Raw genomic sequence first — 26,875 nt, 5'->3', positions numbered from 1 at the left:
AAGAAATATATTAAATTTCAGTGAAAAACGACACCATCAGCAGTGTTGCCACATATCTTTCTATTCATGCTGACAAATGGCTATAAATCTCAACCTCACTTTAAATTACTTATTATTTTTCTCAGTTTAATCAAATGCTATGAATACGACTCGTCCCTGTGGCTGCAAAGGCCACAGAACATGTCTTCGTTGTGAGTTAATCCACAAAATTCCCACTTCAGGGAATAACATCAAGAAAAGTCCCTTAAAAAAACTGGTTTACTGTCTTTACTGCAACTTATGTTACCCTAATGAGGACCCCAATTCCTACAAATCTCACCCTAACCACAAAGGAGAAGCAGTCAAATTAGAGGGTCTATACATCCAAGAAGATTTCATAACTGAAGAGGAGCATGATACGTTAATGCAAAACATTGATTCAATGCCTTGGGATGTCTCACAAAGTGGCAGAAGGAAGCAAAATTTTGGCCCCAAGACCAACTTCAAAGGACGCAAGCTACGCCTTGGCAACTTTAGCGGCTTTCCCGCTTTCTCCAAATTTGTACAACAGAAATTTGAAGAAGTGCCCTTAATGCAAGGTTTCCAAACCATTGAACAATGCTCATTGGATTATGATCCCAAACGAGGCTCATCCATTGAGCCCCATGTGGATGATTGCTGGGTTTGGGGGGAAAGAGTAGTGACTGTTAATTTGTTAAGTGACTCAGTGCTTACATTGACTCCAAATGAACATTTAGAGAGGTACAACTTGGATTTAGTGAAGACATATCCTCCTGTTTTAGGAGGTTTTGGCAATTTAGTGAGTGCAGTGATATTTGTCCCTATGCCTAGGAAGTCATTAATTATCATGTATGGTAGTGCTAGGTACGACTATGAGCATAGAGTAGTAAGAGAGGATGTGAAGGAGAGGAGGGTTTGTTTGGCATATAGGGAGTTTACTCCTATATTTTTGGATGGAGGAGAATGTTATCAAGAGGGAAAAGTTATCACGGAGAAGGCTAAAAAGTTTTACTCTTAATTCAACAAACAATTATTAATTTTATTCCATCATTTTGTTTTTCAGTGCTTACATAAAAGAGTACAGGGAAAAATGTAAAATATATTAATTAAATAAAAATGCTTCTGAATCAATCTATTTATGGTCTTTGGCTCAAATCTAATAGAGAATGCTTAAAAATTTGTCAATGTGGAGTTACATATTGTCTTAAATTACTGTTTCACAGTGAAGGGACTTTCACAGAGATTATCCTCTCTGTTATAATTGCCCATGGGGCATGTGAGTTATTATGGCCTTTTTGAAATAAAAACCGACTAAATCAGGTTTCCATTATACATTTACGAATACTTCTTGATAAATTTCTTATGGAATTCTGCAAATTTCTCTAACATACTTTTAAGTTTGTCAGGTTGTGGTAGAATGGTGGTGCGGAAGTGGTACGTTCCAGGCTGCTGCCCAAAACCTGAACCTGGCACAATACAAATTCCTGTGTTTTCTAGGAGTTCAAAAGCATAGAAAGCATCAGGTTGTTTTCCGTCTTTCTTGGCGGCTTCAATGGCTTTTTCTGGAAGAGTGATTTTGGGAAAGGCATACATGGCTCCTTGAACTTTGTTACAGCTGAAGCCCTCCATAGAATTAAAGGTGTCTGCCACCATTTTAGCGCGCAGCTACAATAACCCGATCAAACCAATTCCTCGCTCAACTAAAAAATTTACCTTTAAAGAATCTAAAACACCTTGCTTTTCTTTGATAAATGATTGATAACTAGGTTCCCCCTTTTGGGGAGGGTTGACAATGGCATCTAAAGTGACTTGTCCTAGCACTGTAGGACACAGCATAGCGCTGATGGCCTTCAAGTACATGGCCTTAACCTCTGGACACATGTTGATCACCTAAACTCCTTTAAAATCATCAAAAAATCCCTCTCAATTTTCTTCTTTACCTCTGCATAACCTCCGCGAAGCCCACACTCTCCCATATAACCCTTTGAACAAGACATGAAACTAGCCAATTCCATAGAGCTGTAAGGCTCCCCCATCTCTATTAACACCTTTTTGAAGGAGTAAAATTTTGAGCCTTCGGCATAAACGTTGTCTTGATAGACTTCATCGGCGAGCACGAACAGCCGCTCCTTATGGGCAAATTTGATTATTTCCTCAATGTTTTGGCGAGATAAGACTTGACCTGTTGGATTTCCAGGGTTGATTACCACAATTGCACGAGGGTTGCAAGTTTTTCGGGCCTCAGTAATCGATCTCTATGAAAGTTTTTCTTTTAATAGAAACATTTAAAAGGAGGATAAAGACAGACCTGTAGCTCTGCAATGTCCAAACCCCAATTGCGAGACTCGTCCAAATAGTATCCTACTTGATGAATGCCAAATTCGGCCAACGAGGCCGAATATAAGGGGTATTGTGGAATAGGGATCATTACTCCTGGGTTTTTACCACCGATGTTGCAGATTAGGAGTTTGAGCACGTTTTTTATGGCATCACTGGCCCCTATGTAGTATTAATATTTGTATAAGAAGCCATCACCCCATAATTTTTCAAACAAATTCATTGTCAGAAGATAGTACCTGCGCTAATAATGACATTTTGCCAATCAGCAGGAATACCATCTCTCCTCTCAATATACTGAGCCACATGCTTCCGAATAATCTCAATGCCTGGTGAGTCAGTGTAGGACCCTACAGAACTCCCTCGACAACCCTTAAGGATTGTCCTAGCCCTCTCCTTGGCATCATCAGCAAACCTAATGCGGTTGGTGAAAATCCAACATTTCCAATTTGGAACCTTACCTAGGGTCATCCAGAAGAGTAGGCAAGGTCACCAAAGCCAAGACCTCCCGGATGAAAGTGATGGGAACTTGGCCCATTGCATGGCAGTCTCCAATGTTCGCTTTGATGACTTCGGTAAATGGCTTTTTAACTCCCTAGGGAGATTTCATGGATTTACTTGATGTGAAGATGGGTTTTGAGGAGGTAATTGAAATGGAGCAATTAAACCGTAGCTTATTAACATGAGATTGATTTCTGTGGAAAAGTATTTGTCTGTTGACCCTTAGGTGAATGGTGATTGTGTAACTGGGTGCAGTGCCAGTAATGAATGTTTTGTGATCCATGGTCAAGGAAATCTATTTATATGTTACATCTGTAGTGTTCAGCTGCCAAGTGCTTTTCTACACATAGTTGATATTCTCTCAAAAATGAATTAATAGAAGTATTTTTCTGTCCTTTCTAACACTCATCTAGAAGTATCAAAATTCCATTGTTATAAGTAGTCACACAATAGTGGTCCAGAATTCAAGCACAGCAAATTTGTTCATTTTGTTTACCGTGCATAATACATTATTGGGCTTTTAAATAATAGTCGATTGTAGATAAACTTGTGATAATCCCTGGTCTAAAGTTCAACCTCTTATCTTGCAAATGAGTGTTTACAATAAAAATTCTAATGAGATTTTGAGGTGTTACAAAACGGTGATAATTGAATCTTTTAACAACTACCTTTTACCAGGTTGAGAAAAGGACAAGAGGCAACGTTAACAGGACCATAAAGTTCTTAATATGTATGTCACCTTGAAGACACAGGCCCATGAATGGTGTCTTACGTTGAATACGTCACTTCCCTACTTGAGCTCACCTTCTCCAGCTCCTTTTCGATCTCCCCAGCCCTGGTGACCAGGGGACCCCTCACTGCATACTCCAATACTTTGATGTTGGGATTCATGTTATCTATAGACAAACAATGCTTCTGTCGCCCATCTGTGGGCTGTGCTTGCATGGCCATGTTTCTAGCGAAAAATAGGGCTCCACTGCCGCCCCTGTCCCTTTCAACTGCAGTCAGAGCTTCACCCACTGCGGCGCGCACTGCCGTGAAGTTAGCCCTCCTCATACTGGCAGGTGACTTTCGCGTGAAGAACGTACTTATCGATCGTAGTTAATTGGTTGGATTTTTGTAAATACGGTCGGATTTCGATTAAACGACCAATCGTCGCTCAGTATTTCTCGTTTAACAAGATAATCGTAGCAGTTTTACCGGTTCCTGATGCATCACTATGTCACACAAGGCCGAATTAATTTTCTGTTATGTAATCGGTGCAAGAGAACAATTCCTGCAACTATCGCTTGTTACGAACTGTACGGCACTGCGCTGAGTTATTGGATTTATTTTCGAACTTGCACTGTTACGATTTAGACTGTGGAGCGGACCCCGCAGGAGTCAAATGTTATCATCGAATTATCGGCAGATTACAGAAGCTTTTTTGGCAGAAGCACAAAAACCCATGAGTTTGTTTTGGATATATTTCAACCGCCAGAGTGTCAAGAAAACAGAGCAACATAGCACGAATATAAAAAATAAAATGAAAATATTAATTAGATTTGGCATTTGCGCAGAAGTGGCTTGAAGTAAGTAAATATGGCTATATAATGAAAAGATTAATAATGTTTCGGTCATATGATGGCCACATTGTGTCTATAGCAAAGCACTTGATAACACGAATTATAGTCAAGCAAATTTAGCGAAAAGTAACTAGTTAATGTGGCAAAACTCTCAATTTACGTAGAAGCACATTTCATGAAAATGGCAACTATAAAAGTCCTATATGGTTAATTTGGTATTGTTTTCCTTGTTTACAACATCATTTTAGCAGAAGACGGAAGACATGCTTAACGATGATTTTGACAATAGTGTAAATTCTAAACTTCAAAATGGCCAGCTGATGAGCGTTTGTTTAATGTAAATTGTAAATAAACATCAGTTTTTAGTGTTTTTGTTTAATATAGTGAATTACCAGGGGCTTAACGATGTTTTCACATAGAAATTTAGGTAATATGCTAAATTAAAAAACGAGGAAATAGTCAAATTTCTCCAAATTATTTTCAAAAAAGTTGTCATGTAGAATCAGATAGGATAAAGCCAAAAAACCCAAAAGTCTTACACGATTACATGATAACATCTACTCAATATTAAATTTAAATCAACTTAAATGATTTTACGAAAGCATAGAGGGTCACTTAAAACTTAAAATTTTTATTATTTTATTTGTATTATTGAAAATTTTCATGTTAATAACAACTCAAAACTTCGCATCAAAACGCGCTCATCAAAACTATAAGCCAGATCTGATATTGTGGGCCTTAAGTAGAAAAGTGAAATCACGTGACCTAATACAGTATGATTTCGATAGGCCGCCCTGTATGCATACAAATGTATTGGCTCTTAAAGGTACATTAATCACAATGAAAAATTATCTTTCCCTTTCCCCATACACCCATTAACAGATAAAATTACTAAGGTATAACAATTTTCAGGCTTGTTTACACACTTATTTGCCATATCCAAGTACCCATCAACACACTGTTTCAGTGATCGGTTCGGCGACCGCAGTGAATGGTGAATTACTGCGTGGTACCACATCGCGTCTAGCAAAGGAAAACTCAAGTAACTGACGTTGCTGTTGTAACAGTATGGTGACGTATTCCTAGGGTTAAAAACGCTAAATTCAAAACTTTTCCTGTGTAATTTCTTTGGTCTAAATGGACCGTGGATTCATTAATGTGTTGCTCCTGGGGTTAGCTTTCATGCTGGTCTTTACTGCCTTCCAGACATGGACGAACATTCAAGTAAGTTTAAAAGAATGTTTGTTTAATCAGAAGTCAATATTGTTTTGTTAACTATTAACTTTAAAGTAGATGCTTCGTTTCTATGGAAATTAACATTGCTGGAAATAAGCCTCCTTCCGGCAACACAACACATAATAATCACAAATAAACCAATATATTTCTTAAATTTTAAAAGTTTTTAAGTTTTCGTACGTTACATTTAATACTGCTCTATGGTGAAACAATATTTATCTGTTTATAGATTGTGACGAGTTAAGACGGGGATTTCTTCTATCTTGTATAATATTGGTTTAATTGTCAACGATTTCCGATTTCGAATCTCTAATCTCGAAATGAAATATACGATTGCATGAATAGTCATAAGACGTACATGGTTTTGCAGTGTTGATCTGCCTACGTGATTTGCTTAAAGGACACTTTAATAGACGCTTCCTGCGGACCTTTATATGTAATAATTTCTGCCTTAAATAGCGCTTTCGATTTTTTAAATACCTGTTGGATATTCATCCTTGGCCTAATTCCAAAGGGACGTGATTTACTCAATAACATTGAATCGCTTGGAAAAATTATTGATTTACCCTCGTTTAAGCTGATAAAAATGATCATAATTTTTTAAGAGAAATCTCGTTGGCCATAGACCAGTTATACCGTTAACCTAAATGCATATTGCAACAGTAATAATATTGCGTCATCACTAGTTTCACTTGAATTTGAGTTTATATCAAGTATTAATAATGACTCAACTTATATCAAAACAACTTTAACCTTATTCTGGAAAATGCTTGCGAAAACTCCCTTTCACTGGCTCCCTGATGCCAAAAATTGTCTCCATCTCTGATCATTTAGTTGTACTTAGTCTCGGAAATTGGTTACAATGAAAAAATATGATTTGAAAGTTCCAAATTAATGCTAAATTGAATTCATAAAGACCGAAACTAGCAATTACGATCCTGATTACTTCTAGTGTTTCAAATTTGTCAAAAAATTAACAATAAATTGGCAAATGTAAGGCAAAGAGACGCTTAAGAAAAACATCGTTTATAAACCATATAAACTATTAAATAAATTGTTGTTTGAATGCGAATTTCGATGAAATGTTCCACTTTTTTATTACTTTCACAATCGAAACGAAACTGAAACTTTGGAAACTAAAAACTAAATACGTCGTTGATTATCACTTGTTGCTGTAAACTCTGATTGGCTGTACCCGAGAGGGTGTATCTATAATCAGTTAACCGAATTAAAACCCTCAAAGCTTGCTCTGAACGAGAAATACAGTTTTAAAGATTATAATAGCATTAGATCTTGTTGCACTAGAGGTTCAAGCATCAAAATTTCCTATTTGTACCCGTAACTAATGTATCTCCGGCGTATTACATTTCTTAATTATCATATGGTTTATTTTTCAATATCAAAAATCATATTGGTGTTATCAGCAATTCGAAAGTAGTTTTTATTACATTGGTGAAAGTGGTTTCATGAATTGACCAAACTTTTCAGAAAACCATAATCGACAGTATTAAAATCGATGATACAAGCTTTAAAGATGCCAACGCCTACTCCAGCCTTGCCATCATCTACATCTCCATGGCTATTTTCAACTGGAATTCCCCTTCAGTTATAAGTCTGATCGGCCCTAGGGTTGCAATGCTCATAGGAGGAATTACTTACGTGTAAATAAGCCTTTTGAGAAGAATTTCCCTTGCTGAGGCCTAATAATATTTTAATTCTACAGCCTCTTCGTAATGTCCTTTTTCATCCCTTATGTCTGGCTCTTGTATCTGGTCAGCTGCATAATGGGAATAGGAGCTGCTCTCATTTGGACCGGTCAAGGAAACTACTTGACGTTAAATTCGAATGAACAAACTATATCTAGGAATTCTGGTATATTTTGGGCTATGCTTCAAATGAGGTATAAACTTATAACACCCCAATTTTCTTTGTCTATTATAACCGTTTTTTAAAGTATGTTCATTGGCAACACTTTCGTTTTTTTCGTCTTTCGGGACAAAGAAAACATTGACAGGAGTACCAGGCAAATTGTAATTTGGACTTTATCAGCCATTGCCGTGAGCGGTTTGGCAGTCATGGTGTTTTTCCCCAAACCAGTTCATACAGAAGAAAAACTTTCAACAGAGATTTCGGAGACCGCAATCAGCAAAGCTAAATTAGCATTAAAGAGGGCAGGGCGTCTCTTTTGCACCCGTAACATGATCCTGTTATGTCTGACTTTTGTTTATACAGGTCAGCACTGAAGTTTCTAATTATTATAGTTACAATAAGATTATTTGCAGGTTTGGAGCTGGGCTTCTGGAGCGGAGTCTACGGATATTGCATCAGCACTACTAAAGTTTTGCCTAATAGCAAACGACTAATGGGGATTTCTGGAATTTTCATTGGGCTTGGAGAAGTCATAGGTTTGTTTCTTTTGAAAATTGAAGCGTAGTAACTTAACAAGCAATGATTTAGCTGGGGCGGCTTTCGGCATCCTCGGTTCCAAGACCAACAAGTGGGGCAGGGATCCCATAGTGATTTTAGGGTTCATCCTGCACGTAGTCAGCTTCTTCGTCATTTTCTTGAACATCCCCAACAACGCCCCTTTCAAAGATACCCCGGACCAGGCCTTCATTACCAGCAACGCAGTTTTGGCCATCATGTGTTCCTTCCTGCTAGGCTTTGGAGATGCCTGTTTCAACACGCAGATCTTCTCCATGTTAGGTGGAGTGTATGTTGAAGACAGCGTTGCTGCTTTCTCTATATTCAAGTTCACTCAGGTATATGACACAAAACAACTGTGAAAACGTTTCCTGGATTTATACTCCCAAACAATTTACTTTTTTTTTAGTCTGTGGGTGCAGCGATTAGCCTTACTTATGCCTCCTACTTTTACCTGTATGCGCAACTGGGGATTTTGCTCGTTTTTGCCATTATGGGAACGGTCAGTTTTGTGTGGGTCGAGTGGAGACATAAAAGACCTGTCGTAAATGCTGAGGCATCAGTTTCGGATTCTGAGTGAATATTTTAGCTTGTTTTGTATTATTATTATAAAGATTCCAAGGAAAATGTGGACAAAATGGTGAGAGTGTTTTAAAGTCTGGTTGCCATTTTATACAATTTAATAGTCGAAAGTGAATGTTTTTTACATACATATATAAACTTTCATTTACTCTGATGCGCTGAGAGCCCTCGGACCAATTTAAATATGTATATTGGACCAAATTCCGGGTAAATGTTAAATAATTTTCGAACAATTCGATAATAAATCAGGTAATTCAACATAAACACTTTATTGAAACTACCCTATCGGCATTTTTCACATTCATCCATCATCACTACATTATGAAGTATTTACAATATATTTAATATACTATATGAAACTACAAAATCTTTTATATATATAATTTTCAATAACGTTAATGTACACGAGACCATTATTATTGTTATGTTTATTGGCACCAGCACATGGGAGTGTGCTCACTATCACAGAAACGGACCATATGCGTCTGCACCATGACGACAAGGGTCACAAAAAAAGAATTGGGGAGATTGTTGTCTTGACAGATGAGACAGCGCACAATATCAAATAGATGACAAAGATATTTAATGTTAATGACAATTTATATGCGAGGTGACGCAAAAAGAATATTTTTCTGTCATTATAGTGAACGTAAAATACATGTAACACAAGTTTAGTTTAAATATTTTACAAATAGTTTAAGGGAACTTTATGACATTTTGGGAATAAGGAAACGAAATTACGTTCATTCGAATGGCAACTCTTACTGAAATAAACAATTTTTTTTTGTCAAAATAACAATCCTCCAACCCCACCTTCTACACCTACGTTAATTTACATCTATCTCAAAGAAGAATATTGGCACATAGAATTCAAAAGCTTACAGGCTTTTTTCCTCAATGCTGGCAAGCAAGAATCTAACCACATAGCTTGAGATCACACTCTTCATTGCACTCATCATGTCTCTATTTACACTCTATTCACGAAAATCACAGAACTGCCTAATTGATCAGTCTTTGCTAACTTCGCAGCATACAATGGCTACGGCCGTCCTCGTTCATGCGCCCTGACAGAAGCGCCCAGGTCTCCAAACGAGGGGCGCAGACTAGGGATAAATCCCCTAATTTTCTGCGCGCCATAAATACAAACTCCCCCAACCCGTGGTTAATTCCACAGTGTTGAGGCACTGTTACTGTTACCTGCTTGCTGGAAAAGGGGCCTGGAAGTATGTCATTACTTTCCACTTTTTCTAGGAAGTCATCAGCGGCAGAATGCCGAATGAGTTTGGTGATCTTCACCGTCACTAGGGATTGTTCTAAGTGATCGTTGTTCTCAACAGAATGGATAATTCCTCGGGTTACTATATATACAAAAAGGGTTAATCAGTAGGAATTCTAAAAAGTTTAGTATCCACCTACCTAAATCGCTGCTGCAAAAGACATTGGCCATTTCTTCATCTGAGCAGGGGCGACACTCCTCAAGAGGATCGTAGGAGTACACTCCTCTTTGCAGAGGCTGCAAATCATACTCAACTTCACTAAACTGCTTCTCAAAGGATCTTTCATCTGTAGCTTCAATGTAAATCGCTGCTTGGTAATTTTTGCTGTTGAAGCACCTCATGGGTTGCAATTCTCCCTCCCCTCTATGGAGGGGAATTAAAGAGCGAGGACCCTCTAGGTACACCCTAGTCACAGGCCACCCCGGTTTGGAGGTAGTGCGGATTTTTACGCAAGCGCGGAAGTTCCGATCCTGTGCTGGTAACCTTAAAGTAGTTGAGTTAAGAGTTGAAGTAAGTTTATGTCTGGGGGTTGTTTACCTGAGGAGTACTCTTAAGGCGCCCCTGGGGTAGAGCCATTTAACTTTTCCTGCGGAGCAGCGCAGGTAGACTGGAGTCACTCCCTTGTCTGAGGTGGGAGTGGTGAGACCGCTGAAAGCGATGAGAAATATTCAATGAGGATCAAATCAGTGGCGAAACATCGTTTTCTGCTCATTTTTCGGTTATAAGAGATAAGACAAAAGAAATATAGCGCTGCCTAAAAAGCCCCATACCATACAAGCCATTTAAATATGGGTCTTTTGTTTATGGGTGACGCGTGGGCATTTAAAGAAACAATACTGGAGCCGGCCCCACCTACGTACCACCAATGGTACCCGGAGAAACACGACCGTACCTTGCGAGATAAATATGAAAAACCGTTAAGCCAAGATTCGGTCTTAGGCGCGTGGGCGCTCAGGACCCGTATTAGTACCCGATAAAATTGCATTAGGTGGTACCCAAGGTGAGACCACCAAATAACTTTCTTTCGCGTAAACGTAATTGTAGCGTTTCAACTGTGTCAATTTCGTGGCTTTCTATACACACAGCTAATCCAGCTTCCATACCTTTTTACCTCACGAGTGAGATAAATACGTTTTTGACAAGTAGGTGATAAAAGCTTTTAATAAGGGCCCTCCAATGAGCAAACATTAATGGTGGTGGGCCCTCATTAAAGCCCACGGCGTGTGGGTCAGGGGAAATGGCGCTTAAATGCCCATTATCATTACCAGCACAAGCGAAAATTGCATTGACTGTGGGTTTTGCCGTATCGAGAGATGCATCCTCTCTATTAAAGAACGTCGGTATCTGTGCTGGCACTGATGCTGGTTCTGGTTCAATGCGGGCACGTGTGCATGGTACGAATCGATGGGTTCTAAATACCTGCTTGTTTGTAGCACGCGAAACTTGTGCGCCCCTGGTTTCCAGTGGCTCAAATGGGTCAGTTTAGAGACGGTTGTTAGCTGGGAGTGCAGTGATGTACGTCTATTGATTTCGTAGCAAAGTAGATTCCTTAGTAATTATCGTTAGATTTGTAAAATCAAGGTGTCCTAACATCTGAGCTTGTACGCTCGTGTTTGGCAGTCGCTGGAATGGACAATTTTCAGGGTTCTAGAGGAAGTTGTTGAACACGCTATTAACTCGAAATGTAATAGCGTGAATTTGTTAGCTTTTTAAATGTCGCTTTATTTCTAAAGAGGTACTCTAAATTTGAGGCTGGTACGTCCCTGTTTTCGAGTTGCTTAAATGAACAATTTTTGAAGTTTTACATGAACCTATAGTCTCATTGTCTACAAATTTATTGATGTACAACCGTACCATCAGTAGTAGCGTAATAAAGTCTTTAAGTCTCATAAGGATCGTACACTTGTCTGCCTATTATAGAGAAGAATAAGCATACGTCACGTTCGTTACGTCATGGAGTGTACGTCACAGGAGCAGCCATTTTGCTTATGTCATTCTCTTTCTAATTAAACAAGAATTTCTTACAATTTCATGACGAAGGGTTTGTTCCTCGTTGGCTGAGAATTGGAATCTTGGAACGCAGCCATTTGGTCGCAAGCCACACTTAAGATTTATAATCGGGGCAGCAAAGGCGTAAGGCGGACAAAGCCATTGTCATTTGTAGCATAAAATCTCCTATAATGGAAAAATGTAAACCAGTTTCGGAGAGAAAGAGTTCGTTACGTTCGGGCGTCGCGTTATTGTTATTTTTTATGGCCCTGCCTTAAGTGCCATATGTCGTTTTATTATGTTCCTGATACCGCCGATTTACATATTTTTCGGATGCAGAAGAGATGGAAGGTAGATACGCCAAAGCGTTCCTTGAAACTTTAGACTTTGTACTATTTTTGTCCCTGGAAACACCAGAATTTGGTCCTTAGACAGCTATTTATTAACATGGAGTTAGTGTGTTATTATTACACGTAAATATTTACAACACGTTCCAGGCATGTGAAACCGACTGAACGAGATTTTTCCCATGAAGTTAATTATTTACTCCTCGGTCTCTGTGTGTATCTTAGACGGGTTCATTAGGCGATTGATGCCATCGACAAAAACAAACTATGCAGCACTAGGTGGTTTTTAATTATTATGCATTCGTTCGGATTAGCTGCATCCATCTTACTGCACTTCAGTTAGTCGAAGGACTTGAAAGGTCGCCTTCTACTGTTGCTCTATTAGAACAAAATCTCACAGGTTTTTTCCTGGGTAATCGCGGTTGGTACACTGTTCTCAATTAGAACAGGCTCCCCGTTTCGAACTCATATAGCTAAAGTACTGGGCGGCTTCACAATAAAATAGGAAAATTCAAGCTGAAGTGGATTAAATTCTCAACTCAGTCCAGATTAATGGACTCGCGGTTTTATATAAAATCCGTCATACGGAGAGCGAGGCTCTTTATGAAGAAGGCTTTGAAACAAAAAAAAACAAAACATTTCTGTTGTCAGTGTTAATGGCATCTCCGAGTGCCTTCCCGTGGCGTTTGCGAAAAAAATCAAATTTCGAATGAAAATGTGGCAGAAATTCGGAAAATTTTGTATCGTTTACACTGCTAATTTCATAGAAACGTAATGAGTGTTCGTACGAGATGGTACCCGGCTAAAAACGCGTAAAAATCGCACTTTTAAAATTCGATTTGGTTAGTTAATACCGAGAACTCAACGTCGTTTGCATTCGGGACTCCGGAGTTGCACGACCACCCAGCAGCATGCCTCGATGACGATCAAATTGAATGTAAGTAAATACAGTCACCCGCAAAAGTCTTGGTACAGTCCACCTCTTCATTACAAGGTGTAAATATTTTCCTCGTATGAAATCAAAATTTTATTTTATTTAAATATGTATGTATTGTACTATTTATATATATATATATATATATATATATATATATATATATATATATATATATACAACTAATAATTGTAAAATCCCACAAAAACTAAAATTTCTTTAGAAAAAAAATTAACTTCATTTTCTAACAATAAATTTACATCACAAAACTCTCGGTACAGGTAACATTACCGCTATTATTTGAAAATACATATAAAGAAAATTAATATCGGGTTGGGTGTTCTTTTTGGTTAAGGACTTCTAATAAACGATTCGGCAATGACCCAATCCATTTTCCTGTTTCTGATCATCCGATATTTGTGACCATTCTTTTTAGTTAACTTTTTTGAAATCCGTTTTATTGTGAATTATGTTTAGAAATTTATTTTTCGAATGATACCATAAATGTTTTATAGGGTTGAGGCCTGGCCTTTAGGGAGGCGTTTCTAATAGGTGAAAATAATTAAAGATTAGCTAGTGATGTATCGTATTGGCTTTATGTTTAAGGTCGTTATCCCACTGGAAATAAAAATTCCCTCCCAATTTAAAATTTTCTGCACTTGGGTTTAAATTTTCCTTTAAAATCTTCAGATATTCTGCATAGTTCACGATTTCATCAATTACCACCACACCGCCTATCCTAGAACCTGACAAGTAACCCCAGATCACCAATCCTCCGCCTCAGACTTAACGCTTAAAATTGTATTTTCCCGATTCACTGTCCCTTTTGCTGTTCTCCACCCCTTTCTGCAACTTTTTAATTCAAAAAGGTTAAACTTACTTTCATCCAACCAAATTAGCTTTTCCCGAAATTTTAGCTCAATCACTCTGTATTTTTTAACTTTTTTGGATGCCCACTTCGTGATTTATTATTAATTATGTTTTAGTATTTGAAAAGATTTACAATTTTTTGATCATTTTTGAAATTTTCGGATAAAACTTTCCTTATTTAATTAAATTAATAATAATTTGTCACTCACCATGATTCAACTCCGTTCAGTCCATGTTTTACGTGACAAAATAAATACTACTGACTATAAATTATTGCTCTTTGTACGTTTATAGTGAAAAATTATTAAAAAAAAACAGTAAACAAGTTTATTCTTGTTTCCTCTATTCATATACAGGGTGTTTCCTAACTACATGTAAAAAATTTAAAGGCGTAATCCTCGACTGATTTTGAGTCAAAAATGTCTAATAAACATATGTCCGCAAATGCCTTGTTTCCAAGATACAGGGTGTTGACTGAAAGACGATGAAAAAGGTTTTAAAGGTTTCTAAAGGTTTGGTGGTATTTACTAACTTGTTTATTGTTAGTTTTTTTTTGCTACTTCCACTACTATAAACAAGATAGTCAGTGTTATTTTGGTGTTTTACTCTCTAAAGGGAAAGAATTTAGTGCTGTGTCCCAAAAATCAGATTATACTTCAGTTTTGAACATTTTTCAAATCCCTAATTACACTAATCAAGAAATGGCCAATATGGTTTTTGTTTATGGCCTTGCTGATGGTAAGTGTTTGGCAGCGAAGCGCATTTACATGGAAAGGTTTCTAAACCACCAAGCTCCCAACCACCAAACCTTTAAAAACCTCTTTCAACGTCTTTGTGATACAGGATCTCTTATGAAAACTCCAGGAGGAGGAAAGCCAATGACACAGGCATTTGCGGACATATGTTTATTAGACATTTTTGACTCAAAATCAGTCGAGGATTACGCCTTTAAATTTTTTACACGTAGTTAGGAAACACTCTGTATATATATAATGGCAATCTGGTTGGTGTGTCAAGACGTTTGTGGAATCAATTTATTATCGGAAAATGTATTTTCTTTTTCTGAATAAGTTTGAGTTTTTGTTGGATTTTATTATTACTTATATAGATATAGATAATACAATATATCTATTTAAATATAATTAAGTTTTGATTTCATATGAGGAAAATATTTACACCTTTTAATAAAGATGTGTTTTGAACGAAAACTTTTATTTATTTCGGTTATTGAGGAGAAAAAAAATCAGGGATGTACGCGAAACACAGCAGTGCTATGTGTGTCCTGCGCTACCAAATTAGATTTTTTATTACACATCAGCGAGAGTGGTTGAAGTGATGAAATTGAATTATTAGCTTAAACTCATGTGCACATCCACTGTCTAAATTTTTGATAAATTTCCTCAATTTATTAGTCGAAAATCCAAGTTCTTATATTAAAAATTGTAGCCATGTTTTAGGAAAATTAAGAAGTGCAGATTTATTCTCAGACGTATATAACATATTTATTGAGAACGGCTGTAAGGTGGGACCTATTGGCTAGAGACTCCCCGATGGGATGACGAATGTTGTTTATGCGGACAGTCGTCCATATAACACTTTTAGGAAACACGTCTCCGGCTTATGAATAAATTTGAAATTAAAAGTACCTAAAGGAAACGAGCGATTGATGGAAATGGCCTGTCCCCATCAGACAATGCCCCTCAGGGAACTTGAAAAATTATACCTCTGCTCTTTGGGAATACGACACCCTTGATTTCGCTTAAATTCCATCAGCCCCCTTAACGTATCGAATTTTGGCTTGAACATTATGACCACCTTGGACTCGGCCTGTTGAGAAGAGTTACTTTGAATTTAAGCACCGATATCTCACAATAATCCGAAACCGACCGCTGACAAAAACTGGATTATTCCGAGATAGTTTTGGTCGAGCGCGGGCACCTCCCGGCGGCGCCCCATTATGCCCGATGATTCAGCTGGTTTTGACATAATCGAACTGTTTAAAAAAGTACCCCGTCGATATGGGAGCCAAAGCGCTGGAACGGTTATTGCTTGATAGAAAACCTTTCTTGCGCTTTATAGACCAACCAACGAACCACTCGAGCCAAAAAAGTCCATATTGTTTACCGCAAACGGAGAGATTTATTTGCTGTTAATAACAGTTTTTACTGGTCAGGTGAGTGAAGAGAAACCCTGAAATATTGACGCATTTCACTAAAGAAGAAGCGATATACGCTTTTGGTCGCTTTTTTTTTTAAACGTTGTATAACTTGAGTCCAAACCCACCTTGCAACATGCACCTATCTACTCATATACCTGAAAAACCCCATCCTCAGTTTGGCAGTCCCAGTTCATTATCCCCAACGTATTTTCAGTAGTATTCCTTTTAGGACTTAAAAGGTCCGAAATGCCGGCCGTAAAAAAGTCCTTTGTGGCTACGTATCGGGAATTGATTGCATTCTCGTATTGCCTTTTTCGATTGCTAATGATCCCCACAACAAAAAGCGGTGTTTTACGAGAAACAACTGTTTATTTCCATGCAAAACGAGCAATTGTACATGGGCCAATGCGTGGGCCTGGAGCCAACGAACTCGCCCTTATTGGCACCACTTCATCAATGTGGGAAAATCCTAAACTAGTAACCCAAATGCAGCTAATTACGCTGTGTGTGTACTCCATCAATTAACTCGGTCAACGGTAGATGCTTCAGAGTTCCTCGTAGATCAAATTAATAATCGTCCATATACGAATAAAACGTCGTTTTCGAGTGGTGCCCAACAGGCCACTCGAGCCAGTCCACTCTATAATAAAGTGTACACAATATTAAAAGCTCTGCCCCTGCCCACGCCTCGACTTTTTCGAAAAATCTCCTACAGTAGAATTCCGCCTTTGCAGTGCTATGCCCACGTGTCCATCTGTCTCCCTCTTTTGCTCTTGTATTCAAGAGTCAAGAGCACACGCCAAATAACTGCGTTCTCAGCGTCACACATGCATCCAATCAGCGAGTGGATGGGACGACAGTTGTTGCATGTCTTGAGGTTTAGTCCGCCATCTTGCGCACGTCAACAAATGCTATAGAATATGCATATCGTGGGATCAATCTTGTGTATGTGTGTAACAGTGACAACTCCATCAAAACCGACAGAGATAATCGCTTTCGAGGAAATAACATCGCGTGGTGTATTTTTATTTTTAAAAATAAAAAACTTTCTTTTGACATTGACAGCAGATTAAATGTTTTTGGAGCGGTCATGCCCAGTAACAATTTTTTTTAGTAACACGTGATTTTTATATATTTTATTTTGTTGTGAAGTGAGAACGCAGTGCCCGAACCCAGCGGCCGATAAAATATTCGTATTTGCCATTAGTCCAATGGGTACCGGAGGGTTCTAGCGGCAGAACAATGGCTACGTGGGCAGTGTATTAAATGCATTCGGCGACGAGGGCCTTAAGAGCGGCCTTTTCGTCTTGTTTGCTGCCTTTTAGGGAGGCCGTGCGTTTCAATGTTAATTGGCACAAACTAAAGACCCTGATGATGGTTGCCCTGTCACCCCCGCCCCCAGGAGGGTGATGTGGAAACTTGCGTCCCCCGTTTTTCCCACACTTACTTTAAGTACAATTTCATACCTGTCCTAATAATAATAGGATGGAGCGTGGCGCAAGGGAAAGTTATTTAGTAGCTGGTATTGTTCCATCACCCTTCCGGGCACACGACTCGATTTTAAAGGGGACACTTTTGATTACACACGCAACTAGAACGACCTCGTAAACCCAGAGCGACCACGCCTGGTAAGTAATAAAGGGTCGCCTTATAGGGAACATACGTATTTGGTAGTGGTCGCCTTGTAAAAACAGCATTATACAATATAAGGTTCGCAGTACCATAAGAGTCGTTTTTGCGCCGGGTTCCGGGGAACGTTCAATGGTACATCACCTTATATTAGCGCATAATGTCTCGTTCAATGGGATAATTGCCTGGTAATGGCGTTTTTGGTCTAATCTAATGATGGTTTGTTGCATGTTTACGGTAAATTAATGATGGCAACAAAGAAGTTATCGACGAATGTGGTTGATTTTAGCAAAACAATATTGCGGTTTGATTAGATATTCATATTGCGTTTATCACTATGGGAACGGTGAGAAGCAAGGGGCCGTTAAAAAAATAAGAAAAAAGTACTCCAATTTCTTCCAATGTTGTTCAAAAGCCACATTTAAAAACCAAAATTCTCAACAGGCAATAAGCAACTTTGTGCAATAGTGCAAATATACAACGCAATTAGAGATGGACTGCAGTATCGGTTTAGTTACACTCGCTTTTTTTCTGTAAAAAAACAAATTAGCATTTTTATGGATATAATAAAGTGGTCCGTTGGATGATGAAAGAATACAAAGAACATAATTAACAATGATAAGTTAAAAATTTCTTTAAATATACTGAGTTACAGTCGAGAAGGAACTTGGGTTTTTCCACCGAACTCCCTCTATGTTATGCGTTATTTGAATACCTGAGACGTTGACTATTACTGGTACGTATATACCCACATCTACCTATTTCAATTTTAGAGATGCAGAGCATTGAAATTTGATTTATTATTTGATTACAAGTTATGAAAAAAGTCCGTATCGTACCCTTTTTCAATGAATTCTAGTAATATTTTTTCAAAATTTTAACAATTTTGCAAAGCTATTTTTTCAAGTACGTCATCGTATTTTGAGGATTACATAATTTTAGGAGTTGCCGCCTTCGAATTGATTTCAAGGAATTTTCTATCACAAATTGTAACAAAATGTGATTTAATTTCGTGTACCTCTCATGGATTAGTCGGTCGTTAACGAGGGTCATAGATAAGAATTTCAAGGGCCGTTTAGGTCGAATTTCGACAAGAGGGATGGCGAAGCGATAAGGGACTTAAAAGATAAAGAAGTTGGGTAAACCTTCCATTAAAAGCTTCTTTTTGAAGAGCACGTGTTTGGCAACAATGTGCTTTGTTACATCCCGCAATGGGATAAATGACAGTTCCGGTGTCCCAGGCGTTTTTGTACCCACTTACGCACTTAAAATTAAACTGGATTATAGCAGGCCACTCCGAATGTCTTACTCATTATCGCCTGGATGTGGAGTTGTGAAAGCTCCCGACGAGCTTTTCCCATAACTCCGAGCCAGAAAAAAAGTGTTGAAATTCCCGTTCTCAAAAGGGGGCCGTGTTTTATGAGATTTCCGAGTCCGGACCATCTGGCAACTTGTCGATGCAAGCTTATCGCCATTAGCAAACAGCTCTAAATCATCGACGAATACAAATACCCGGGCCCATTAAACCAACAAGTTCCATACACAACTTTCCTACTTATCAGCACAATAATACTTGCGGCGACGATTTAAAGACAAATACGAGCCCGCTTATCTAGTATTTGCTGAAAGCTGTTGAGTCAAAAGGTTCATAAAAGACGTGGTTCCTTTATACCTTTGAATGATAACGATTCGCTTCTAATCTCTGTGAACACGTTAACCAGATCCTGGACTAGTTTTCAGCAATTGCTGCACGCGTATGAATCATTGTTTTAATTTACTGTCAAGGTTTTAGTGAATGAAACGTTAGCAATTTCCAACATTTGTTTTGTTTAAACGTTAGGCAGAGAAGTGGTATTTCGTCAATATAATACGGTCACTTTTGCGTGGAAAATTCACTAATGAAAATCATGAAAGTTTCTGGAATACAATTTCACCTCAACAGTAAACAAATTTGTTATTTGGCCATCCCGATCGCCAGATCTGGCATTTCTCGAAAACCCAATTAGCTCGCAGGCTTTGCGGAAAAAAATTGGCCAAATGTGGGCAATTTCAACACACAATACGCCTGGGAGTTTGTTATGGTTTTTGGCATTGTTTTATCGATGGAGATGGGTACCATGTGTGGTTCTGACGCCATAGTGGCGGCAAATGCGGGCAAAAGTTCATTAGCGCAGCCCACAAAAGTACGTGATCGAGGTAGAAATGGCCCTTAATAAAGGGAGATTTTTATCCTGGCTTCTATGTCCCAGCCATTTATCTCCCAAAAGATTTTCTCTATATGTTATAAGTACCACCACTCTCTAAACAAATACAAAATAACATAAGCCAGAGCCGCAATAAAACAACATACGGTTTACGTTCTCTATGTACATTATATGCAGCACAATGGTTCTGCCTCATTTATTGTAGGCAAATTACTCGGTACCACTTAGAAGCAGCTGCTCAATTACCCCGGGCACATGCCTTAATTGAACTTTAAATCTGGTTCTATTGGATTTAATTGATTGGCGCAATTCCAGCATAATAAACTCACCTTCCAGTCCAATCGCACTCATCCCCCATGATTGAGGCGCCCGCCATGCTCAAAACTACTCCCCAAAGCACCACCGCAGGTCCCCATTTCCCCGTCAATGTCACCGACATTTTCATGGAACTACACCTTCAAAAATGTCACTGCTACATTATTTCCCGAAAAGTACTGCTGTGCGTAACTCTGTACGTAATGCGCGCGATTATCCGGACCTACCTTATCAGTACGACGCTCGAACAAGTTGTACCAACACGGACCACGGAACGGACCCAACAAGTGGTGCGCCAAAGAGCCCTCGGAGCGCCGAAGGAGGCCGAAAAGCGCCGATCGCGGTTTTAAATCCCCACTGTTGGTAGCTATATGTAACGCTCTTTTGTTATACGTGGAGATTTGTTGTGAAAGGTCTCGAAGGGGGAATGGAAATGAGGACCCCAAAATACGAGGGGCGAGCGAGAGTTCAGACTTAAGATGAGTGGGCTTTGAGCTACCTTTTGGTTAGAGGAAATGTGCCTAAAATATTGAGTAAAATTATAGGTATTGGAGGAGGAGTTTTTATGTTACGACTTTCTTGTAATTTTGATTGCCTACCTGTCACAATTTCTAAAGTTTGGACCTCGAAAAGGGCCACAGTTTTGTAGGTAAAATTGAAAGAGCGAGGCGTCGGGTTCAAACTATTTGTACTTGAAAGGGCAAAAAATCGAGCAGGCAAATGAGAAAAACTGCTTTTTTTTCTTACTTTTGAGTATTTTATTAGCGTTAGAGATCCAAGATGCGCCTCTGTGTCAAATACGAATTTATATCGCGAAAACACTGAAAATCAGTAAGAACAAAACAACTCTGCAAGTTTGGTTGCCTATCTCTCCGAGTCTCGGCCGCCCTCCTCCTGTATTTATCAGTATTCTATGATGTTTTAAATGTGACTATCCGATTTCAAAAGTTTATTTCTGCAATTTTCAACTCTCAAATAGGAGCATCTGCTATCGAATTTTGCATTTAATTAAATCGAAACATGTTAGAACGGCAAATTTGTGATAGAATAAACGAATCGGAGCAAAAAATAATTCAATTCTACATGTAAACATGACAATTTTGAGAAGAATTATGTGGCCGCTTCCTCATTTCTGATTCATGTTCAATATGTAAGTTTTGCCTTCTCAGAGGTAGATTGTCGCGTCGCGCCGGGAAGAGTTAAAATTTTAGTGGAAGAACATATACAGGGTGAGTCGGGAGGATCGTGCCAAACTTCAGGAGCGTGTTGTACATGAAAAATAAATGTAAAAAAACTCAAATGTTGTTATCCGATTTCCGTTTGTTTACAAGTTATAGCGTAAATAAAAATAAAACATAAAATTAAAAAAAAATTAATTTCATAAGAAATTCCATAAATTAACGTTTGAATATCATAGTAAATGTTGAAAAATATTGCCATTAACTTCTAAACATTTTCAGCTTCGTCTATGAAGAGCCTTCGTCGCGTTCCTGATTGTTTCATGTCTTTCTTTAATAGCAGCTGCAGCATTTCTAACGCGTTGAATTAGTGCATCTTGAACGTCCACTTTTACTCTGTACACTTCAGTTTTAAACCAACCCCACAAACAATAGTCTAGTGGTGTTAGGCCTGGCGACCTTGGAGTCCAACTAATAGGGCCACCACGACCAATCCAACGTCCAGGAAAGGTACGTTTATGGTAAATAGAATCCTAGTTAAGAAATTTTATTTACGCTATAACTTGTAAACAAACGAAAATCGGATAACAACATTTGAGTTTTTTTACATTTATTGTTCATGTACAACACGCTCCTGAAGTTTGGCACGATCCTCCCGACTCACCTTGTAGAAATGCAGATAGAACTTATGTCTAATTATTTCGGAATGTTTTCCAGCGAAAAACGATCTTTACTTGCGAAAAAGGACGATTTGAAAATGATTAGTGATGGCTGCTAGTGTAGAGTTGCTACATTAACCGAAGCTGCAAATTTGAAATTCTCCTTCAAATAAATTTTTCCTGCCTAAAATCTTCGGATTTGTTGAAATTGTAATTATAAAAACTGCAGTTTTCGCCGTTAGTAAAACATTTTTTTTCGTTATAAAGATTTTTGTGTGGCGTTAATTCTCATCATAAATGCAGCGAAGATGAATGTTGCGTTCCCAAATTCGCGAATCCGCTCTAAAGCGAATAACCAAAAATAGTTTGAAACGTACATAAGCTAAAGATAACCCCGCCGTGCATTTAACTAATGTTAACTTACCGTTCAACTATTTGGAATTTATTTCCTTTCAAAAAATATTTTGATTTTCCTGTCACATTACTTTTAACGTGCTCCCCGTATTTTTGTTTGCAAGAGCAAGACAGAAACAGTTGTCAGCAATTTTATCTGGAGGGCATAAATACAAGCCTATTATGCAGTTATTTCAGCGAACATATGTTCGTCTGTAGGAGTCAGATCTGGTCGACAAAGTTAATTTATGAAAGTATCGAAAAAAACCATTTGTGAGCAGCAGAGCGAGGAATCTCGGTCGATTTTGATTGCAATATAGTCGAGTGAGCGGCACTGAAAAACCACTCACTCCACCTACCGTGCGGGTGCTAACGAAAAACTCAAACAAAAGTGCTAAGATGGCCGGTTTCCCGGTACTACCCATCTTTTTGTTTCCTCATTTGATTAACACGTATTGGTCAAATAGCACTCCGTGTCTTCGACGGGTACTTGAAGGTGTTAAAAAGCTTGAGAACGCGAAAAAACGGTTTCTTGGTTGAATTTTGAAATTAATATCCACTCTAGAGTGAAAAAGTGTTTGTTTTCACATTTTGTAGGCGACGAACACGCATTGGAGTGTAGATAATGAGATTCAACGTTAAACTGTTTGTTCAATAAAGCGTATGGGTATTTGGTATTCGTACTTGTACGGTTACGGGCATACTTGGGACTCCATAGTGACCAAAAGTTTCATGGGAATTTCGTTCGAATTGAGGCTCAATCCTTAGTTTTGTGAGACACAGATTTGGCTCTTTCTGTTGATGTTTGGTCTGGTCTTTTCTTCGATTTTTCGGAAGAACTTCGGTGGCGTACCTAGTTTGTTTTGCGGAGCGTTTGTGCATTTACAACAGTTTAACAATTTTGAGTAATAACAAACGAGGTTTTCGTTCAGAATTTTTTACCCCTTTTGGTGCTGCACTGATTTCTTACAAACGTTGAAATTACAAACTTTTCGTTACTTAGAGCTTTCGCGAATATTCCCTACAAGTATCAGTGATAAGCGAGTTAAACGACCATAACTTTTCTCTTGGGAATTTGGCAGTTTTCGGTTCAACCTTGTTTTTTTTGCTACATTTTATAAGTATTTAAAATTTTCGTTCTGTACGTCTCTGTCTTTATTGAAATAAAAGACGTGTTTCACTATGTCTCCGTACAATGAGTGGCAGATTTAGGGGGCATAGGTGCTCCTCGATCCAAAGCAAATTCATGTCAACCACTCATCATTTCAAAGGTTTTTCAGTGTCCATGTTTCACTCATTCTTTTAAGAGTGCCTTTTTTTCCTTCGTAACGAAATTTCAGGAGAATTCCTCGCCCGAAGTGAGGCTCTTCTCTGTCATTAAGTCTTCAATCAACAGTTCAGAATCAAGGGTGATTCACCCACTCTCACTGTCCAGTGCGCATTCCACCTTCAAAGTATTTTTTAATGGTGCAGAAAATGAACGATAATCGCACCCGATTTGGCTCGATTTAATCGCCGAAATGCAAATGTCCTCGACAAGATGATCGGCGCATCGTTTCTGCCTTTTTGACCATATAAATAGCCAAATAAGCTTAACTCCATCAGCAACCCGCCATTAGTCGTGAAGCTTTTGACTTGGTTTACCGCACAAATTTAAGGTCGTTTGCAGAGCTTTCAACAGTCAAAGTGTTATACAGAGAAGAAGGATGGAGGCATAAACGCAGTCAACACAGGTCATTTGGCGCGTACCTGTCCAAATTTATTTCTCATCCATTTTTTGTGGGACTTGCGGCCGCGGGGAATTAAAATATGCGGTTTAAGACACGGATGAGAGACCAAAAGCTTTTTAGGCCTTTTTCTGAGCTTATGCAGCTCGTGTTTAAACCGCTTGTACACCAACGACCTTTAACGAATGTGCAAGAATCTGAATAATTCGGTAGCCGTGCCGGTAATAGGGCAGAAAATTAGGCCAAAAAGGATTGGTTACACCCGCTTATTTGGCATGTAAATGGAAAACTTTGAAAATTCCACAGGACCTCAACGACATCCCATCAGGTAGAAAAACGTGCTGGAAAGCTTGTGTAGGCTTAGGCGTGGTGTTTGCCCACTACATTAACAGGCTTTTAAAAATTTCGAGTGGTCTCGTAAAGTAGATATATGAAGTGCCAAAGGCCGATGCTGAAGTAAACGATAATTCCAATATTTTCGGATACAAAATCTATAACTATCGACATCTCAAAGAAGACATGCATCGATATGTCGAAGGAGCCGTGGCGTAAAAATCAATTAGTGCCTTATAATGGCCACCTCGCTGACCGGATTTGAAGGTCCGTGAGCGGCCATCATTGTCTTAAATTAGCACTTCGACTTGTCAAGTGGTTGACGCTAAAAAGACAGTGTAAAACGTGACGGTTAGGGCGATTGTTTCTATTCATTTGGGGAGTGTTGGTCGAGGGTTGCTTTGAAGATATTACCGACAGAATTTTACAGACAAACGTTACTTTTTTTACTTAATAGAAGGAGTCCTCCATGGGTGTGAACAATTTAGAAAGTTCTTCTAACGGTTTACAGTGTTCAATTTTATCACTTTTTGGCATGGTATTATTTCAAAGTCATTCTTTCCTATGATACCTCTCACTTTCTTATGCTTCGCCAATTACAATTTCCAATTGTAAAAAAAATAGTTTTTTTAGCGCCTCTAGGGTTGCCTTTTAAATAATTCAAATTACAGGACTTTTTCTCTCTTCGTGTTTTGTTTTAGGATGTAAAAAAAGGTGGGGACCAAAATAAAATTGTTTTACATTACAATGTTTATTGACCTGATGCTCGTTCAAATTTGTTTTGCCATCTACCGGAAATAGTTCTAAATTACTTTGATCGAAGGGAACATGTGTTCTGTATGGAATTCCGTTGTTTAAGCGTTTGGTGTTAAGGGGGCGCTTGCAACAAGAACTATGGTTTAAATGATTGTCATGTAGATGGAGAAGAACCTTCACAATTTCTTATAAGGAATAGTTTAGTGAGGTGGAACATAATACTGAAAAAAAACGAAGTAATTAATTTAATTTTTAATAGTAGTATTAAAATTTGATATAGTTTCAGCTAAAACTGAAGACAGAAGCAACCGCGACTTCTCTGTACCGACCAGAAGCGAGACGAATATCAATTCAAACATGTAAAGAATCAGATCGTCCAAAAATTACCGTATCGTACAATCGACATATTACATTTTTTTTCACACAAATTAACTGTTGTTACTCTTAACGCACGGTTTAGAGATCTACAAATCCCTTCCACTCCGTGCCATCTACCAACGATAGTCGTAAACTCTACATTACAGATCTCTGTCTGCTGCGGAAGCTTCGCCCTCTGTGCGCATGTATACGAGGGGTTTTTTCAAAGTCGAAATTAACAAGATACCAGAGTTCATCTAAATCTTCATTGATTTCCTTTATGCCAAAATTGATTTTATTCTGTTCCAAGTGATTTCTGCTCCTAACATGAGCAGGGAAGCCGATACTCCCATCGCCAGTAGAACATAGGGCAGAAAAAGGTCGTTTATGCCCACGGATTTAACTCGGGCACTGGATAAGCACTCGGGTCGTCTGGTAACCCAAGTGTTGTGCAGCTTTTTAATGATGCCGCTCTGCCACATCTTGCGAAGGCTGCAAACGCATTTAAGTTTAATTGGCTCTGTTTTTATTTACTGGCTTACCTCACTTGAAACAGTTTTTTGTACTGGCTCCGCTTTTGGGCCATCAACGAAGTGTCACTGTTGATCAGGGCAATTTCCGCCAAGTCGCAAATTGATTCTTGTTCGAAAGTGTCTCCAATCAAGGGGTAGGCTGTAATGGATTCCGTATGGAAGGCAAAACCTCCATGACGCACCATTTCAATGCCTTTTTCGGCCGTTAGGATGTTGGGTACGTCGTGCTCGTATATTTTTGTCTTGTTTAGAGCGTCCAGGAAGCGATCACTCTTCACTGATCTCCACGGTAAGAAAACTCAGAAACCTGCTTATTTGTACTTATTACCTCGATCAAGCATGTAAGTAATGGTGTAAGGTTGATACTCGATGCCGACATTTAACTGGCTCTCTAGCAGCTCTCGGATATTCTTCAAGACCTCGGGCTCAGTGCTGATGAGGGAGGACACTAAACTGGAGGTGTAGTAATTGTAGAGTAGCACGGAGCAGAAGAGGAGATGAAGAAATATTATGCGACTGGGGAGGTTTGCAGGGATGTTGTCCAGCCCTTTTTCAGTTGTTTGTTAATTGA

General features: G+C 38.6%; 5 protein-coding genes across 6 annotated transcripts in view; 2 read left to right on the top strand and 3 right to left on the bottom strand.

The window, feature by feature from the left end:
* The first annotated feature begins 6 nt into the window (after nt 1-6).
* On the top strand, nt 7-1,135 carry LOC136339077 (alpha-ketoglutarate-dependent dioxygenase alkB homolog 4). Its single transcript, XM_066282032.1, has one exon. The coding sequence runs from the start codon at nt 140-142 to the stop codon at nt 1,016-1,018; it is 879 nt and encodes a 292-aa protein (XP_066138129.1). The 5' UTR covers nt 7-139; the 3' UTR covers nt 1,019-1,135.
* Nucleotides 1,019-4,307, bottom strand: LOC136339071 (alanine aminotransferase 1). The gene is made up of 7 exons (XM_066282024.1): nt 3,643-4,307; nt 2,799-2,932; nt 2,577-2,752; nt 2,309-2,499; nt 1,941-2,255; nt 1,714-1,890; nt 1,019-1,665 (listed from the first exon to the last, which is right to left on the bottom strand). The coding sequence occupies exons 1-7, from the start codon at nt 3,892-3,894 to the stop codon at nt 1,336-1,338; spliced, it is 1,575 nt and encodes a 524-aa protein (XP_066138121.1). The 5' UTR covers nt 3,895-4,307; the 3' UTR covers nt 1,019-1,335.
* A 380-nt stretch (nt 4,308-4,687) lies between these two features.
* On the top strand, nt 4,688-8,909 carry LOC136339073 (UNC93-like protein MFSD11). Of its 2 annotated transcripts, none has more exons than XM_066282026.1 (8): nt 4,688-4,830; nt 5,316-5,627; nt 7,128-7,300; nt 7,363-7,539; nt 7,594-7,871; nt 7,922-8,044; nt 8,097-8,401; nt 8,473-8,909. In XM_066282026.1, exons 2-8 carry the CDS (start codon nt 5,541-5,543, stop codon nt 8,641-8,643), a joined length of 1,314 nt encoding a protein of 437 aa, XP_066138123.1. In that variant the 5' UTR covers nt 4,688-4,830; nt 5,316-5,540; the 3' UTR covers nt 8,644-8,909. The 2 variants fall into 2 exon arrangements, with proteins under 2 accessions (XP_066138123.1, XP_066138125.1); XM_066282028.1 differs by having other exon boundaries at nt 4,699-4,830; nt 5,371-5,627.
* LOC136339076 (meteorin-like protein) lies at nt 8,536-20,710 on the bottom strand. The gene is made up of 4 exons (XM_066282031.1): nt 20,383-20,710; nt 10,460-10,570; nt 10,062-10,405; nt 8,536-10,003 (listed from the first exon to the last, which is right to left on the bottom strand). Exons 1-4 carry the CDS (start codon nt 20,496-20,498, stop codon nt 9,663-9,665), a joined length of 912 nt encoding a protein of 303 aa, XP_066138128.1. The 5' UTR covers nt 20,499-20,710; the 3' UTR covers nt 8,536-9,662.
* Nucleotides 20,711-25,807: 5,097 nt separating this feature from the next.
* The window catches only part of LOC136339063 (ionotropic receptor 75a-like), a 72,195-nt gene continuing 71,127 nt past the window's right edge, over nt 25,808-26,875 (bottom strand). Inside the window, exons 8-10 of the mRNA XM_066282016.1 lie at nt 26,633-26,851; nt 26,314-26,581; nt 25,808-26,263 (exon numbers count right to left, since the gene is read on the bottom strand). Coding sequence (XP_066138113.1) covers nt 26,050-26,263; nt 26,314-26,581; nt 26,633-26,851 — 701 coding nt within the window. The 3' untranslated portion in view covers nt 25,808-26,049. The remainder of the gene's footprint in view (nt 26,264-26,313; nt 26,582-26,632; nt 26,852-26,875) is intronic.

Source organism: Euwallacea fornicatus, chromosome 5 (assembly GCF_040115645.1).
Source record: "Euwallacea fornicatus isolate EFF26 chromosome 5, ASM4011564v1, whole genome shotgun sequence".
Lineage (NCBI taxonomy): Eukaryota > Metazoa > Arthropoda > Insecta > Coleoptera > Curculionidae > Euwallacea > Euwallacea fornicatus.
This window is presented reverse-complemented; position numbering and strand designations above follow the sequence as displayed.